Consider the following 17,350-nt stretch of genomic DNA (forward strand, 5'->3'; position numbering starts at 1 on the left):
TTTGTTCTCCCTGATACTTAATTGCACCCACCTGGTGTAAATCAGTCCATGATTAGAGGGGAAGGATAAAAAAAAGTGGTACTGGCTTTGAGGTCAAAGGGTTTGTCTCATCTTTTGTAACAGGACTCATTTGAGTGACTTATGATCAGAGGAAGCAGGAAAGGTAACCAAAACAGGCCTCTGCACTTTCTGCAAAGGTCAACATGCCCAGTAGTGAAAGTAGAATTGGTTCACAAAGCAACCAGTGACACACTTCCATAATACTTAAACTTACTTTATTTTCTTACAAGGTACACTTTATATTAAGACCGTAAAGTGCGTAGGTTCTCAAACCTTGGGGAGGGGGATCGGGAGAGTGGACAAACGTCCAAAACCTGGTTTTACGTTCAGATCTCACAAGACAGGATTGTTGTGCTCTTCTGCATTGTCTGTACCAGAACTGCGATTGGAGAGGTGCAGTGAGGCCATGTCACACTCAGACCATGAACAGAGGATTGGAACAGTAGAACCTATGAACAGAGGTTATAGGCACATTACCCGCTTCCATTTTATACAAAGGATTCTGCAATCACAGGATGGAGAGAGTGACACCTTACTAGAGATTGAGGGACAGCTATCTATGGTTTTCATTGAGGGACAAGACAAAAAACCTTAGTGAATCTGTTAGTCTACCTGGCTTGGCTGTGTCGGACAGAACACGTGGAAATTTGAGGGATATTACTTTTGTGCTAATTATTTTAAATCATCATGTGCATATTTGATAAATAAATTTTAAATAAAATTAGGTACAGTATTTAAAACATTTACATTTCTTTCCCCACCTGGTCATAATGTTTACCTCTGTGCCGCTTCGAGTCCCTATGTAGAAGACAGGATCTGGGTCAGTGGTAGTCTGTCATCCCTATGGGTCAGTTACATAGAAAACCCCACCATATATAAATGCTTTGTATGTATATTCTATATTCCGATATATACATGTCTACAAAGGGCTGTGGGGCTAGGTAACTACAGCTGTACAACCATTAATTCTCATCCTCAATACTGCCCTATGGGTGTGTGTATGTCTGTCTTCATTCATACTATACAGCATTAGAGTAGAAAGGCCCCTCTAATGATCACAGCAGTAGTACACTTTTCAACACATTATTGTGACCGGGATGTGGTTGCTTAAGAGGTTACTTTGTGACTCTCTTGGATTCCAAGCGAGGAAGGTTGATCCAGCTTAGAATGAGTGCAGCAGAGTACCCCGAATGCCTAGCCTGGCTGGAGAGGCAATCCCTCAGCCTGTTTGGATTGAAGCCTGTTCTGGATGGGTGAGTACTTCTGCATCATTTCCTGTTTGCTTATGGGGTTACTTACAGCAATTAAAGTGTAGAGTGATCCTCTCGATTGCTGAAGTCTTTCTGGGACATTGACCCAGGCTCTAGAGGAACTCATTCTATTCTTGCCAGTAGAACATGGCTCCTGGCTACTGTGATGTGAAACTACATGATTGGAGAAGTGAGGACTGATAACTTTCCTAGTGATACTGTCCAAGGACCCTTTTTAGTTTGAAACACTGTTCACCCATGTCTCGAAGTTAAAAAATAAAATTAAAAAAAAGCATAAACACTGCAAATACTTCGATGTACACATTGTACAGGATCAACATCTCAGATATCAAAACATATGGAGAGCATTGCTTCTCTGTACATAAAAATGCATTTGCCCCTGTCAGGGAAAACTGAGTAACACATATGTACATGGGCTGATGCAATGTACCGACCAGGGTTCGTCCAATTCCAAATATTCCCAATTGGAATTTCAGTGTACTTCTGGAATTGACCCCAATCCTGACAGCCAGTCTCTTGATTCACATCATTAGACTCATGTCTATGAAGCTGGAGGATATCTGTTGGGCCTGCAGGCATCCCAAGTAAAGCCTGAGGACCTTAGTGTCCTCAGTGTACAAGATGCCCCTGGCAGGTTGTCCTGAATAGTGCCTGTCTGTCTGAGTGAAGCAGAGACCGTCCTGAGGTCCCCTCCTCCTTGCTCCACTCTAATGATGATTGGAATGCACAGCTCTATTGGTGGAGCTGTGAGATCCAATCATGCCCTCGCTTATGATTGGTAGAATCCACTCAGGGAAGGAAGAGAGGTGTGGATTGGCAAGGGAAGGCAGCTTATCTAGCACTGAGTTTCCACACTGTGTGTGTCCATGAGGGTAGCATGGGAGTGGTGTGTGCATAATGCACATAGGTCTCTGGCAATCTTCAGCTGTCTGAACTCGTCTCCTGGGCGCCATCTATGGCCATGGTGCCCGTGGCATCGTTGGGAGGGGGGCACTCTGGCACCTCCCCAGTCACGGCCACCCGGATCACCTTGAGCCAGCGCTGTTTCAGCTCGTCGCTCTCGGCCGCGAAGCTGTGGACTGATTTGGACTGTGACAAACGGAAGCTGGCTGGAAGGTCGGCAGGCCGGGGGCTGTCTTCCACAGAGTAACCCAGCAGAGGGATAGTGGACTGGGCCTTCACATCCTGAGAGGAGGGGGAGATGCAAAGGTAGAGAGATAATTTATATCAGAACTCGGGAGAGGAGTTTCTCCTATTCAGCTAATCAGGTCACAGGGTGAAGGAAATCTTGTCCCCATCACAGGAGGTTGGTGGCACCTTAATTGGGGAGGATGGGCTCGTGGTAATGGCTGGAGCATAATGAGTGGAATGGTATCCAATACATCAAACAACATGGTGTTATGCCGTTCCAGCCACTATTATGAGCCGTCCACATGGTGCTTGACTGACCTGTGGCGCTCCGTAGAGGTAGAGAACTAATGCCTCCTTCTCTGGGATGAGGCACCACACCTTCCCCCAGGGCTTGTTCTTCTCACAGTACTGCAGGAAGCCACACATGATGCTGCTGCCGGAGAACTGGGCCGCCTCAATCTGGGGACAGAGGAGTGCTGTTTAGACACAGAAGACATGCCGATGCAGGTGTGTGTGTGTGTGTGTGTCCCTCACCTCCAGAATACCCTTCTTCTTGCCCTCGGCCTTCTCCTCTCCAGTCAGGATGGAGTAGCAGTCCTTACAGACCTTGTTGATCTTGTTGCTGTCGTACTCCAGGGCCACCTTGTTGTCTGAGCACTTCCAACACACAACCTGATACAGGAACAGAAGACATCAGTGTTAGACATTGTGCATTGAACGAACAACACAGTGTAAACTAGCCAAACAGCCAACAGTCAAATGGGTTGAGAATCACAAATAGTTTTAACATGTTATAATGGGTGCTGGGTTAGAGGGAGGGAGAACATGGTGTCGAGCGGACGTTTCACTCACATATCCACAGGCTCGACAATGGTGTCTCCGTCGTGTCAGAGCATTGAAGGACTCTTTACACTTCATACACATTGTCACCTCATTGTCCCGTATCCAGCGAGGGGCACGTTTCCCCAGCTCTGCCGTCTAGAGAACAATACACACAGACGCACGTAGCTCAGACACAGGAGGGTCTTTGACACATACAGTGCACAAGAAGAGTCAGGGGTAATGTTCACTGTGATGACACTCACCAACACGTCTTTGGAGGCTGACTTGAACGTGTCATTCTTCTGATGGAAGATCTCAATGGTCTTCTGAAAAGCCTGTAGGCCGCACATACACAGACAGAAACACATACACAGACAGTAACACATATACAGACAGAAACATGGTCAGCAATACACACCCAAATCTGCTGAACATACAGGAAATAAGTGTAAATCAATAAGAACAAGATTATGTACCTTTATCCAATTGTCCTTGTCTTGTTCAGAGCTGAAAAATGAAAAACATGGTTAGGCTATTAGCTGGCCAAAAGTAGGCTACATGAAAAGTGTAACGCTAATATAACCGTGTGGGTTTTCAGGAAATGTATGTACATCACAAAGCTCATCTGCAGTTCCTGCGGTGCAAATGAAGATCCTATATCTGTATGGAATGTTACACTACTGTTTATCATTTACATTTAGGCCATTTAGCAGACGCTCTTATCCAGAGCAAACTACAGCATTCATTTTCAGACTTTTTTTGTACTGGTCCCCCATAGGAATCGAACCCACAAGCACCATGCTCTACCAACTGAGTCACACGGGACTATGATGAGCTGTAGTAGTGTACTTATCATACACTAAAGCCCCATAGGATTAGTCGAAGGATGTGGTCAAATTATCATAAGAATTTGGTTGGTTATCCATAGTCAATCAAATGTACTTAGAAAGCCCTTTTTACAACAGCAGTTGTTACAAAATGCTTATACAGAAATCCAGCCTAAAACCCCAGAGAGCAAGCAATGCAGGAAAAACTCCCTAACAAGGCAGGAACCAGGCTCTGAGGGGTGGCCGTCCTGTTCTGGCTGTGCAAGGTGGAAATAGTTAGCAATAGGGTGTGGGACTGTAGTATACAGTTAACCGTTCTTTTGAGAATCATGGCAACAAATGTTTTTTTTAAAAATACATTTGGCTATAGGGTGTAGTAAACATAGGGCTGTTATCTACAGCTAACTACCAAAATAACACTTGAGTAAATGAGGGATACAAAGTATATTAAAAGCATGTGATTCCACACAGGTGTGGTCCCTGAGTTAATTAAGCAATGAACATGCTTGATTAACACCCAGTCGCCTACCATGGCCAGAAGAAGAGATCAGTGACTTTGAAAGAGGGGTTTCAAAATACAGTGTGTGTCTCAGTCACCAGATCTCAACACAATTGAACACTTATGGGAGATTCTGGAGTGGCGCCTGAAACAGCATTTTCCATCAACAAATCACCAATTATAGAATTTATTGTGGAAAAATTGTCGCATCCCTCCAATAGAGTTCCAGACACTTGTAGAATCTATACCAAGGTGCCATGAAGCTGTTCTGGTGGCTTGTGGTGGCTCAACGCCCTATTAAGACGCTTGTTATGTTGGTATTTCCTTTATTTTGGCAGTTACCTGGATGTATGGCTCTATAGGGTGTATTAAGGGTGGATGTATTAAGGGTGGATGTAACAGCTTACCTGGCCTGCAGCTCCAGGGTCCTCTCCTTGCCAGACACCTGGAAGGTGTGGGGGTAGTCCTCGTTGGTGGTCCCTAGAACCTTCATGCCCTCGATGCCGATGCGGGTGCGTACTGTGTACTTGGGCCCTCCCAGGCTGAACTTGGGCACGCAGTACAACAGCATGTTGTTGAACTGACGGGGAACAAAGAAAGACCCATGATTAATGCTTGTTTTGCTAATATATTGCTCCAGACTTGGTTGAGTACAGAGAAAGTGAAATGTGTGTGTGGATTTCTCACCAGGAAGAGGTATCTCTCCATAGCCGAGGTGTTCCTGGCAGCCAGCTTCAGGATGTGTCCCTCCTTGATGAACTCATTGGAGGCGTTGACGATATCCTCTTCCTCCCCTAACATCTCATAGATCTCCAGCAGCTTCTTCAGATTCTCCTGAGCAGGGAAGGGGTTTTAGTTTTATTCAAAAATCTTGGTTGGGTTCAAGCACTAGCCAAAAAGCAAATGAGTAGAAATGCTGATCTAGGATCAGGTCCCCCTTGTCCATATTGTCTTATTCGTAAAAATCATAGAGGCATAATTTATCCTAGATTAGCACTCCTACTCTGAGAAACTTTTTGAATACAGGTCCAGATTTGATTTAAGATTTTAAGAGTGGTGTGCTGCAGATACTCACAGATTTTCGTATGGCACTGTTGGAGTGTGTGGCTGCCATGGCGATGATGTTCAATGACTCTGAGGAACATGGAAAGAAGGAATGATGAACATTGACCTTATGAAAATGAATGGTGTAATAAAAATGTTCTATAACTATAAACAGTTTTGTGTGTTTTCAATGTAAGGCAAATGTTTCTACTTGGCACTGGAGGTTTCACTTTTTTTTTTTTATGTGTGTGAAGTAATTACATGATTATAATCACAAGAAAGTCTTGTCAAATTCTATGTACTCCTGCTCTATAGTGTTCAGATTATGACTAGTAAAAGCACTCCAGTGTACTCACTCTCTGCGTCTCGGTGGTCGGGGTCGTCCTGAGGCAGTTTCTTCAGGTAGTCTTTGAGCAGCATCTCGTAACGGGGAACTCTCTGTACCGGCTCCAACATGTGGTGCTGCAACGTCAAACAACCACATGCCTCCTGACTCTGAAACACACAAAGTAAAACAGTCCACTGTCACTTCAAGGTTCAAGGCTTAAAAGTAAAACCATACAAATTGTTAGATGAATATCCATTCAACAGGACCAGTTGACACAACCATAAATTATTCAATTGTTCCATTCCATGGTGACTATTCATAGTACAAATCAATAGTGAGATATCAATAGATTTCTTTCTCCTTTCAAACCAAATGAGACCCCTTGCAGCAGAAATCTGTATATACACAGGTAAATTATCGCAGCGCTGTAGTCCCAAACTCAGATCATATAATTCCTCGAATTGCTATGGAGTTATATAATTCCTATATATGGTTAATCCACAACAGCAGACCTGTGGACTTTTGAATCAGGCCTTGTGTTTAGAATCTACACTCGTACCTGTATGTCCTGGATGATGGCTTTAAACTGTGGAGAGCGGTCCGTCCACTGTTTCAGCAGCTCCATGGCCTTGTCAAAGTTCTTCACGTACTCTGCGTACATCTTCAGGAAGGGCGTGAGCTTCTGCAGGATGTCCCCCAAGCGAGGGGTGGACTCCCTGTAGGGAGGGGTGACCGTTAGATAGGGACCTCAAGGTAACCATCCCTTAATCCTGAAACTCCAAGTGGAGGATGACTCAACCATGATTTTTCAATGGACAGACCATCATTTCAAAACCACAACTTCCCTTTATTACATCTGTGTCTGAGTGAATCTGAATGAGTCACAGAGGCTGAATTGTTACTCATCTTAGTAATATTATTTTTAAGGGGTGAAATCTGTGAGCGCATGCACTTGAATGGGTCTGTGTTCAGAGTCTATAACTGTGTGGCCAGTCAGTCATGAGGAGCTTACCATTCTCCCATGCGTTTCTCCAGGTCAGGTAGCAGGAACTGGCTGTGGAAGGTGTTGATGGAGGAGATGTTGGAGAAGATGTTCTTCACCACGTCCACAGGGAACGTGCCCTTCAGAGCCTCCTCCATCAGCTTGGCACAGAACACCTGTATGGTGGCACAACATGGCCAGGTGAGTTAAACACATTGAATTGATCATAATAATGAACACTGCCTTCTTTTCATGCTGAGGTAGACCTGGGTCAGTGTTCAGTAGGACACACCATGTCCAACAACAGAATGTTGGTGTGATAAGTTCAGGTAAAACCTCCCTGTTTCTCACCGTATCAAAACGTTTTCTACCTACTGAACAGGACACTGAAATGACAGAACCCTGGACGGACAGTGGGACACACTCACCTGGTCCAGCAGGTTGAGCCGTGTGACGTAGGCTCTCTCCGTCTTCAGGAGCTCATTGGCAATCTTGTGCAGCTTCTGTTCGTTGGTCTCCTGAAACACAGAAGAGAGAGGTATGTCAGTTGGCTGTGGGCCAAGTTGGGAAGATGCATACTGCATGTACAGTTCATAGACATGGCCATATTCCTATAGCTAGAGGGGGTGAAAAGGGCCCCTTGACAAATAATATATGTTGTTTTCAAGTCAGGTTAAGCAATTGGGACTAAAGGAGCTGTTGAACTCTGAGCCTGAAGGTCATGCTCACTCCCACTTTGTCCTCATGCTGCGCTAGGATCCCGTTTTGTTATAGCAGACACAAACACACTTCCCCAGAGAGATCTACAACGGCATCATTTAAAAAAAAAAATTGTGCTTCAACACAGCAATGTTAACATTAAGACAACAAAGAGTTTCAGTTCAATCTATATTTGATCTTCTTTTTAAGTAGGAGTGCTGCTTGGGCATACTATAGTATGTGTTCTTGTGTGTATTGGGCTATTGTGGAGTGTGTGTGACTGTGGTGTGGGGGTTCTCCTCAAAACAGAAAATGAAAGGCTGGAAGAGAGAACTTCTGTTCACAGTGTCGGAGTGCTTTGTGTGCAGGGGAACCTGTCACTGTGTTACTGTAACAGAACAGTATGTCAAACACCGACCAACGAGTGTCTCCCACATACTTAAGAAATCAAGATTCTGGACCTCCCGAGTGGTGCAGTGGCCTAAGGCACTGCAGTGCTTGAGGCGTTACTACAGATCTGGGTTCGATCCTGGGCTGTGTCCCAGCCGGCCGCGCCCTAGAGATCCATGAGGCAATGCACAATTGGCCCAGTGTTGTCCGGGTTAGGGGAGGGTTTGGCTGGCCGGGTTGTCCTTGTCCAATCGTGCTCTAGCGACTCCTGTGGCGGGCCAGGCACATGCACGCTGACACGGTCGCCAGTTGTACGGTGTTTCCTCAGACACAATCGTGTGGCTGGCTTCCGGGTTAAGCGAGCAGTGTGTCAAGAAACAGTGTGGCTTGGCAGGGTCGTGTTTCGTAAGACACATGGCTCTCGACCTTCGCCTCTCCCCAGTCCTTCCGGGAGTTGCATCAATGGGCAAGACTATAACTACCAATTGAATATCACGAAATTGGGGAGGAAAAGGGGTCAACATTTTTTTTTTTTTATTAAATTTAAAAAAAAAATTGTTATCAAGATTCTGCAGGATTCTGATTGTTAGGGCTGAACAGAGAACGAATGCTCACTTCCTCTATTCATTGATATAGATGGATTCTTTGTGTGTATCCCACATATATTGTTCGAGAGGAATGTTGTCTTGCTCTGTGCTCTGTACAACTATTTATTCTCATATTTATGACCTTGAATGTATTATTATGTATTATTCTTCTTATTCTTCCCTATCACAATATACAAAGTAGTTCATAAACATTCAAACCCTTTACTGTATTTGATGCCCAGAGTATTACAAATCATTCTACCTCAAAGCAGTGCTTCCTTGAACTCTCCACCCAAAATCCACACGAATAGACTGACTGTAATTTGGTTACTAGTCAAGTATAACTTTGAGTGTGTTTACTGGAAGAATATCCAAGCAAGCTGAATGTTTCACACATTGAGAAACCAATTGCAAGGGTTCTCTGTCTCAGCTTGCTAATAATAATAATAATAAATGCCATTTAGCTGACGCTTTTATCCAAAGTGACTTACGGTCATGTGTGTATATGTTATAGGTATAGTGGTCTACTGAAGGTACACTGACAAACTGACAAAACACACCCCCAGCTCTACTGTATGTTCTGCACTGCTTTTATCAAAAATACACAACATTTCTACCACCCATGGTCCTATTCTCTCTCTGCTAGCTTAGTATGTCAAGTAACCAACAGAGATACAGTATAGACTGATAAGCCATGAAGCATAGGATCCACTTGAACTCTAGCTAAAGCCCACGTCTCATACACTACCATTCACTGCTGAGTGAACATACTAATCTGAGACAGGTATTTATAATCACGAGGCGTTCAGCCAGGCAGCAGCAAGGCCTCCCACAGGGAGGTTCAGTTCAGTCCTGAAAATAACACCCAGCAGTAGCAGACTCAGTCAGTAAGAACCAGACACACTGCAGAGACAAAGGCTACACTCTTAGAAAAAAAGGTGCTATCTAGAACCAAAAAGCGTTCTTCGTCTGTCCCCATAGGTGAACCCTTTGAAGAACCCCTTTTGGTTCCAGGTAGAACCCTTTTGGGTTCCATTTAGAACACAAAGGGTTCTACATGGAACCCAAAAGAGTTCTACCTGGAACCAAAAAGGGTTCTCCTATGCGGACAGCCGCAGAACCCTTGTGTGTACTGTAGTAAAGGGGCTGTGATGTTACAGTAGACTGAAGTCAGTTAAATGAGACAGCACATAGCTCTAATGGGCACAGATCCTGAAACATCTGACATGGGGATATACATAAATGTGCTAGGGAAAACACATGCATAAACACCAACACTGTACTGACATGAACTCTCTGTCCACTCAGTGTTATAGTAACCCCCCCTCCCCACAGACACTTACCGGTACCTTCTGCTCTACAATGGCCTCCTCCTTCCTTTGTTCCAGTTGGGGGTCTCCTGTAGGTTCACTGTCCTCCCCGGTATGGGTCTCTGTCTCGGTCTCTGTCTCGGTATGGGTCTCTGTCTCGGTATGGGTCTCTGTCTCGGTATGGGTCTCTGTCTCGGTATGGGTCTCTGTCTCGGTATGGGTCTCTGTCTCGGTATGGGTCTCTGTCTCGGTATGGGTCTCTGTCTCAGTATGGGTCTCTGTCTCGGTATGGGTCTCTGTCTCGTTATGGGTCTCTGTCTCGTTATGGGTCTCTGTCTCTTTATGGGTCTCTGTCTCGTTATGGGTCTCTGTCTCGTTATGGGTCTCTGTCTCGGTATGGGTCTCTGTCTCGGTATGGGTCTCTGGGGAGTTATCCCCACTCTGCTCTGTGCTCCTGTCCCTCATGTCCCCATTCACCAGGGCAGTGTCTGTCCTCAGGGGGGATCCACTCTCCCTGTCTCTGTCCATCTGGGCTAGCACCCCGTTAGCCGCTGGTTTGTGAGCATCCTGTGGCGTTCCTGGGACAGAGCCTAAGTTGTTGTCCTGTTGTTTGCGCTCACACTGTCTCTGGTAGCACCAGTGAGCCGGACTGCAGAGGGGGGACTTGCTAAGCTGCTTCAGTGGCGAGCCCTCCCTCTTGGTTTCCGACTGGCTGTGAGAGGAGAGGAAGAGGGATAGAACAGGAAGAAGTCAGAGACCACCGCTGATAAACAGGTAAAGCCAAAGATAACAGGAAAGGAGAAGAGAGAGCAAGTTCAGTTGCTGTTAAGTGTAGTGACTAGTGAGTGGCGTAAAAGAGTGAGAGAGACAGAGACTGCGCGGTAGCATTGAAGTATGTCCGCAGGTTAAAAATAAAACACGGGGCTGCGGTGAGCTGTGCAGAGGAGGTGTGAATGATTAGGGCAGGGGAGGAGTGGAGGAAAAGAGTGGAGGAGAAGAGGAAGACTGGAAAGGTAGATCACCAGTCCCCAGAGATAACCTGCTGTCCTACTTCTGAATGCACACATACAAAAGCACACACACACACAACCCTCCATCTGGCATTAGCATATCATACAGCTCGTCTAGCCATTTCCCTGTCTGTGACCCACCTGGCCTCAGAAGACACTTCCCTTCCAGTCCCCTCAGCCTGCAATGTCCAGCACTATCCAGCACTATCCACCACTATCCACCACCATCCACCACTATCCACGACTGCCCAGCACTATCCACGACTGCCCAGCACTATCCACTACTGCCCTGCACTATCCACTACTGTCTGCCACTATCCACTACTGTCTGCCACTATCCACCACCATCCACCACTATCCACCACCATCCACCACTATCCACCACTATCCACCACCATCCACCACTATCCACCACCATCCACCACTATCCACCACCATCCACCACTATCCACGACTGCCCAGCACTATCCACGACAGCCCAGCACTATCCACGACTGCCCAGCACTATCCACGACTGCCCAGCACTATCCACGACTGCCCAGCACTATCCACGACTGCCCAGCACTATCCACGACTGCCCAGCACTATCCACGACTGCCCAGCACTGCCCAGCACTATCCACCACTATCCACCACTGCCCACCACTATCCACCAATGCCCAGCACTATCCACCACTGCCCACCAATATCCACCACTATCCACCACTGCCCACCACTATCCACCACTGCCCACCACTATCCACCAATGCCCAGCACTATCCACCACTGCCCACCACTATCCACCACTGCCCACCACTATCCACCACTATCCACCACTGCCCACCACTATCCACCACTGCCCAGCACTATCCACCACTGCCCAGCACTATCCACCACTGCCCATCACTATCCACCACTGCCCACCACTATCCACCACTGCCCACCACTATCCACCACTGCCCACCACTATCCACGACTGCCCACCACTATCCACGACTATCCACCACTCCACCACTGCCCACCACTATCCACCACCATCCACCACTGCCCACCACTATTCACCACTATCCACCACTGCCCACCACTATCCACCACTATGCACCACTGCCCACCACTATCCACCACTGCCCACCACTATCCACCACTGCCCACCACTATCCACCACTGCCCACCACTATCCACCACTGCCCAGCACTATCCACCACTGCCCACCACTGCCCACCACTATCCACCACTGCCCACCACTATCCACGACTGCCCACCACTATCCACGACTATCCACCACTGCCCACCACCATCCACGACTATCCACCACTGCCCACCACTGCCCAGCACTATCCACCACTGCCCACCACCATCCACCACTGCCCACCACCATCCACCACTGCCCACCACTATCCACCACTGCCCAGCACTATCCACCACTGCCCAGCACTATCCACCACTGCCCAGCACTATCCACCACTGCCCAGCACTATCCACCACTGCCCACCACTATCCACCACTGCCCACCACTGCCCAGCACTATCCACCACTGCCCACCACTATCCACCCCTGCCCACCACTATCCACCACTGCCCACCACTATCCACCACTATCCATGACTGCCCACCACCGTCCAGCACTATCTATGACTGCCCACCACCGTCCAGCACTATCTATGACTGCCCACCACTATCCATGACTGCCCACCACTATCCATGACTGCCCAGCACTATCCATGACTGCCCACCACTATCCATGACTGCCCAGCACTATCCATGACTGCCCACCACTATCCATGACTGCCCACCACTGTCCAGCACTATCCACGACTGCCCAGCACTATCCATGACTGCCCACGACTACCCACCACTGTCCAGCACTATCCATGACTGCCCACGACTGCCCAGCACTATCCACGACTGCCCAGCACTATCCACGACTGCCCAGCACTATCCACCACTGCCCAGCACAATCCACGACTGCCCAGCACTATCCACCACTGCCCAGCACTATCCACGACTGCCCACCACTATCCACCACTGCCCACCACTATCCAGCACTGCCCAGCACTATCCACGACTGCCCACCACTATCCACCACTGCCCACCACTATCCAGCACTGCCCACCACTATCCAGCACTGTCCACCACTATCCACCACTGCCCACCACTATCCACGACTGCCCAGCACTATCCACCACTGCCCAGCACTATCCAGCACTGCCCAGCACTATCCACCACTGCCCACCACTATCCAGCACTGCCCACCACTGCCCACCACTATCCAGCACTGCCCAGCACTATTGTTTGGTCGATAGGCTGTTGGTCAACCGAGATTTCTTTAGTCGAGCAGTGGTTAATATTGAAACAGTTTTTATGGTGTACTCTGTTTTCGACTCTCTCTCGCTCTCTCTCGCTCTGTTTTTGACTCTCTCTCTCTCACTCTGTTTTCGACTCTCTCTCTCGCTCTACTGCACCTGCTGTCTCGACCTCTGAATGCTTGGCTATGAAAAGCTAACTGTCATTTACTCCTGAGATGCTGACCTGTTGCACCCTCTACAACTACTGTGATTATTATTTGACCCTGCTGGTCATCGATGAACATTTGAACATCTTGAAGAACAAGAACAAAGCCATGTACTCTTATAATCTCCACCGGGCACAACCAGAAGAGGACTGGCCACCCCTCAGGGCCTGATTCCTCTCTAGGTTTTTCCCTAGGCTCCTGCCATTCTAGGGAGTTTTTCCTAGCCACTGAGCTTCTACATCGGCATTATTTGCTGTTTGGGGTTTTTCGGGTGGGTTTCTGTAGGGTTTTATACAGAAAATATATACATTTGATATTGTTGATTTGATTAAAACACATAGGATGTGTCTATATATGGAAAAATACACATTTTAAAATTTCGACCAGACGACTCTTGGTCTGCTACCGGGAGACCCATGAGGCGGCGCACAATTGGCCCAGCATCTTCCGGGTAAGGAGTCGCTCTAGCGGCTGACTTCTGGGTTAAGCGAGCAGTGTGTCAAGAAGCAGTGTGGAAGTTGCAGTGGTGGGACAAGACTAACTACCAGTTTGGGACAAAAAGGGGTAAAATGTTTTTTCCAAAATGTAAAAAAAAAAATAATACTTGTAATTCATAACAAATCATTTCGAAATCCACAAATGAACATAATACTAAATGGAGTTTCCCGGATTTACATACAGAATAATAAGAAATGCTCTGAGACGAGGTTGCAGCATCCAGAATATTTTGTTGGTTAAGACAGTTGTGCCTGCATCCATATTGGATCTAATATCCCTAGCGAATTTGATCATCTGTTGCCTGCTTGATTTACAGCAGCGTTTCCTTAGATTTAAAAGAGAAAGCATCAAGGTAATGAGTTCATGTTTTCAGATGTTTTTGTGCCTTGGATTGAACACCGAGTCTACTGTGCACAATTATGTGCAACACCCAATGCTCTTCCTATTAATTATTCTGGATATAATGACAAAAAAATGACAAAGCCTATTGGGCTTATTCACAATATTTCCTGGCAATGAAATGACATATACATGTTGTTTTCCATGTTTTCTAACAGAAGAGGCTTGAAGAAGCCTACTTGAACTTGAAGCTCAGAAATTCAAGTACTGGAATAAGTCTTCCTTGAAAATCAGACATTTCCTCAATTTGGTGCTTGAAAAGTCCTTGTAACTATTGTAGCCATTTTACAAGTTCTCCTGCTCCATTAAAATGATCCGTGATTTCAGACTTGCCAATGTCTGTATTAGAGGTCGACCGATTAATCGGAATGGCCGATTAATTAGGACCGATTTCAAGTTTTCATAACAATCGGAAATCTGTATTTTTGGGTGCCAATTTAAACTTTAAGCATTAAACTTATCTTATAAAAAACAATCAATCATAATCACTAGTTAATTACACATGGTTGATGATATTACTATATATTATTTAGCGTGTCCTGCGTTGCATATAATCTGACTGAGCATACAAGCATACAAGTATCTGACTGAGCGGTGGTAGGCAGAAGCAGGCGCGTAAACATTCATTCAAACAGCACTTTTGTGCATTTTGCCAGCAGCTCTTCATTGTGTGTCAAGCATTGCGCTGTTTATGACGTCAAGCCTATCAACTGATGAGATGAGGCTGACCGAAGTGAAATGGCTAGTTAGTTAGCGCGCGCTAACTAGAGGGACGGAAGCTATAATGTTACACGGGCAATACTAAAGTGCCTATAAGAACATCCAATAGTCAAAGGTTAATGAAATACAAATGGTATAGAGGGAAATAGTCCTATAATTCCTATAATTCCTATAATAACTACAACCTAAAACTTCTTACCTGGGAATATTGAAGACTCATGTTAAAAGGAACCACCAGCTTTAATATGTTGTCATGTTCTGAGCAAGGAACTGAAACGTTAGCTTTCTTACATGGCACATATTGCACTTTTACTTTCTTCTCCAACACTTTGTTTTTGCATTATTTAAACCAAATTGAACATGTTTCATTATTTACTTGAGGCTAAATTGATTTTATTGATGTATTATATTAAGTTAAAATAAGTGTTCATTCAGTATCGTTGTAATTGTCATTATTACAAATAAAGCAAATCGGCCAATTAATCGGTATCGGCTTTTTTGGTCCTCCAATAATCGGTATCGGCGTTGAAAAATCAGTCGACCTCTGTATGAACCCTACTGAAAGGATGTATAGTGCCAGACCTATGTTGTTGTGTAGGTGGTCATGGGCCAATTTGCATATATTCACTGTGGAACTGCATGAAAAACATTTTTATTTTAGTTTCAAACCATTTTGACATTTTTATCCCAATGTCACACATTGGCCCCATTATTTATAGAAAGACACACATTGGGAAAGGCCATTGCAACGCTTGAGTGAGGCAATATGTTTCACATATTCTCCTCATAAACTTGGCTTTAGAAAATTCTGTTAACTTTCCAAAAGATGTACAGAAGACCAATTCACCTTTAATGAACCTCAGCATGTATACAGTAGTATAATTATAACATTATACTGTGTTATACATTGTACAGTGGCCTACTTGGTGTGTGAACTGCTGACTGCTCATAATTTGCAGATAAATGTTCACACATCAACCAGGATCAAGGGGCAGAGCAATTTGTGACTTGTTTTGGTAATCATTGGCTGTATTGGAGGGAGAGTGGTTTCACCTCTTTTCGGAGTCTATATAACCAGCTTCTCAGGCTCCATCTCAGTGTGCTTCATTCTATAGCCAGAGCAGGGTTTCCTGGGGCCACCCCCTGGGTGAACATTTGGTTTTTGCCCTAGCATTAGGAAGCTCATTCAAATAACCAACTCATCATCAAGCTTTGATTATTTGAATCAGCTGTGTAGTGCAGCATTTGGAACTGCCGATCTGTGGTCAAGAATGCAGAGTTCATCTCAGCCTATGCTGCCCTTCAGTCCCTTGACTTTTTGGCCCTGATGGAGACATGGATCACCCCAGAGAACACTGCTACTCCAGCTGCTCTCTCTTCATCTGACTATGTTTTTTCTCTCATAGCCCGAGAGCATCTGGTCATCACGGTGGTGGTACAGGTCTACTCATTTCTCCTAAATTGAGATTCTCTTTTCTCCCTCTCTTACCTGTCCATCTCCTCATTTGAATTCCATGCTGTCACTCTCACTTGTCCACTCAAGCTTAACATTATTGTCATCTATGGCCCATCAGGAACCCTTAGAGAGTCCCTCAATGAGCTTGACACCTTGATAAGCTAATTTCCTGACGATGGCTCACCGCTCTCCGTACTTGGCGACTTCAACCTCTCAACGTCTGCCTTCGTTTCATTTGGGTCCAACTCTCTCTTTCCCCTCCTTGCCTCTTTTGACTTTACCCTTTCTCAATCCCTTCCAACTCACAAGACAGGCAATACGCTTGACCTCATCTTTACTAGAGACTGCTCGCCTACTAATCTCACTGCAACCCCCTCTCTAGATTTCCTTTTCTGTCTCCCTTTCCTCCAACCCTAACCTCTCAGCCCCTACCCAGATGGTCATGCGCCGTCGCAATCTTTGCTCTCTCTCTCCCACTACTCTCTCCTCTTCTATTCTATCATCTCTCCCTTCTGCTAAATCCTTCTCCCTCCTGTCTCCTGATTCTGCCTCTTGACCCTACTCTCCTCCCTTTCTGAATCCTATGACTTGCACTGTCTCCTTTCCTCCCAGCCGGCCCGGCCCGGCTCGCCCCTCCCCTCCCGCTCCGTGGCTGAGTGACTCAATGCGAGCTTACAGAATGAGGCTGCGGGCAGCTGAGCGAAAATGGAAGAAATATCATCCTTTCACTTCCTCTTCTCGAACTTGAGCGTGCTGTCTTTGATCAACATTCTCGTTATCTCTCTCAGAACGATCTTCTTGACTCTAAACAGTCAGGCTTCAAGACGG

General features: G+C 46.1%; 1 protein-coding gene across 5 annotated transcripts in view; it reads right to left on the reverse strand.

Annotated features, from left to right (window-relative positions):
- Positions 1 to 258: 258 nt before the first annotated feature.
- Positions 259 to 17,350, reverse strand: part of LOC115134063 (FYVE, RhoGEF and PH domain-containing protein 4-like) — a 101,568-nt gene continuing 84,476 nt past the window's right edge. For all 5 annotated transcript variants that reach the window (XM_029667644.2, XM_029667646.2, XM_029667647.2 and 2 more), the window contains 14 exons: positions 9,984 to 10,662; positions 7,393 to 7,482; positions 6,995 to 7,140; positions 6,542 to 6,698; positions 6,011 to 6,149; positions 5,686 to 5,744; positions 5,298 to 5,444; positions 5,018 to 5,190; positions 3,761 to 3,791; positions 3,548 to 3,619; positions 3,315 to 3,440; positions 2,997 to 3,134; positions 2,781 to 2,921; positions 259 to 2,516 (listed from right to left, as the gene is read on the reverse strand). In XM_029667644.2, the coding sequence (XP_029523504.2) occupies positions 2,253 to 2,516; positions 2,781 to 2,921; positions 2,997 to 3,134; positions 3,315 to 3,440; positions 3,548 to 3,619; positions 3,761 to 3,791; positions 5,018 to 5,190; positions 5,298 to 5,444; positions 5,686 to 5,744; positions 6,011 to 6,149; positions 6,542 to 6,698; positions 6,995 to 7,140; positions 7,393 to 7,482; positions 9,984 to 10,662 (2,362 nt within the window). In that variant the 3' untranslated portion in view covers positions 259 to 2,252. The remainder of the gene's footprint in view (positions 2,517 to 2,780; positions 2,922 to 2,996; positions 3,135 to 3,314; positions 3,441 to 3,547; positions 3,620 to 3,760; positions 3,792 to 5,017; positions 5,191 to 5,297; positions 5,445 to 5,685; positions 5,745 to 6,010; positions 6,150 to 6,541; positions 6,699 to 6,994; positions 7,141 to 7,392; positions 7,483 to 9,983; positions 10,663 to 17,350) is intronic.

Source organism: Oncorhynchus nerka, linkage group LG9a (assembly GCF_034236695.1).
Source record: "Oncorhynchus nerka isolate Pitt River linkage group LG9a, Oner_Uvic_2.0, whole genome shotgun sequence".
Taxonomy (NCBI): domain Eukaryota; kingdom Metazoa; phylum Chordata; class Actinopteri; order Salmoniformes; family Salmonidae; genus Oncorhynchus; species Oncorhynchus nerka.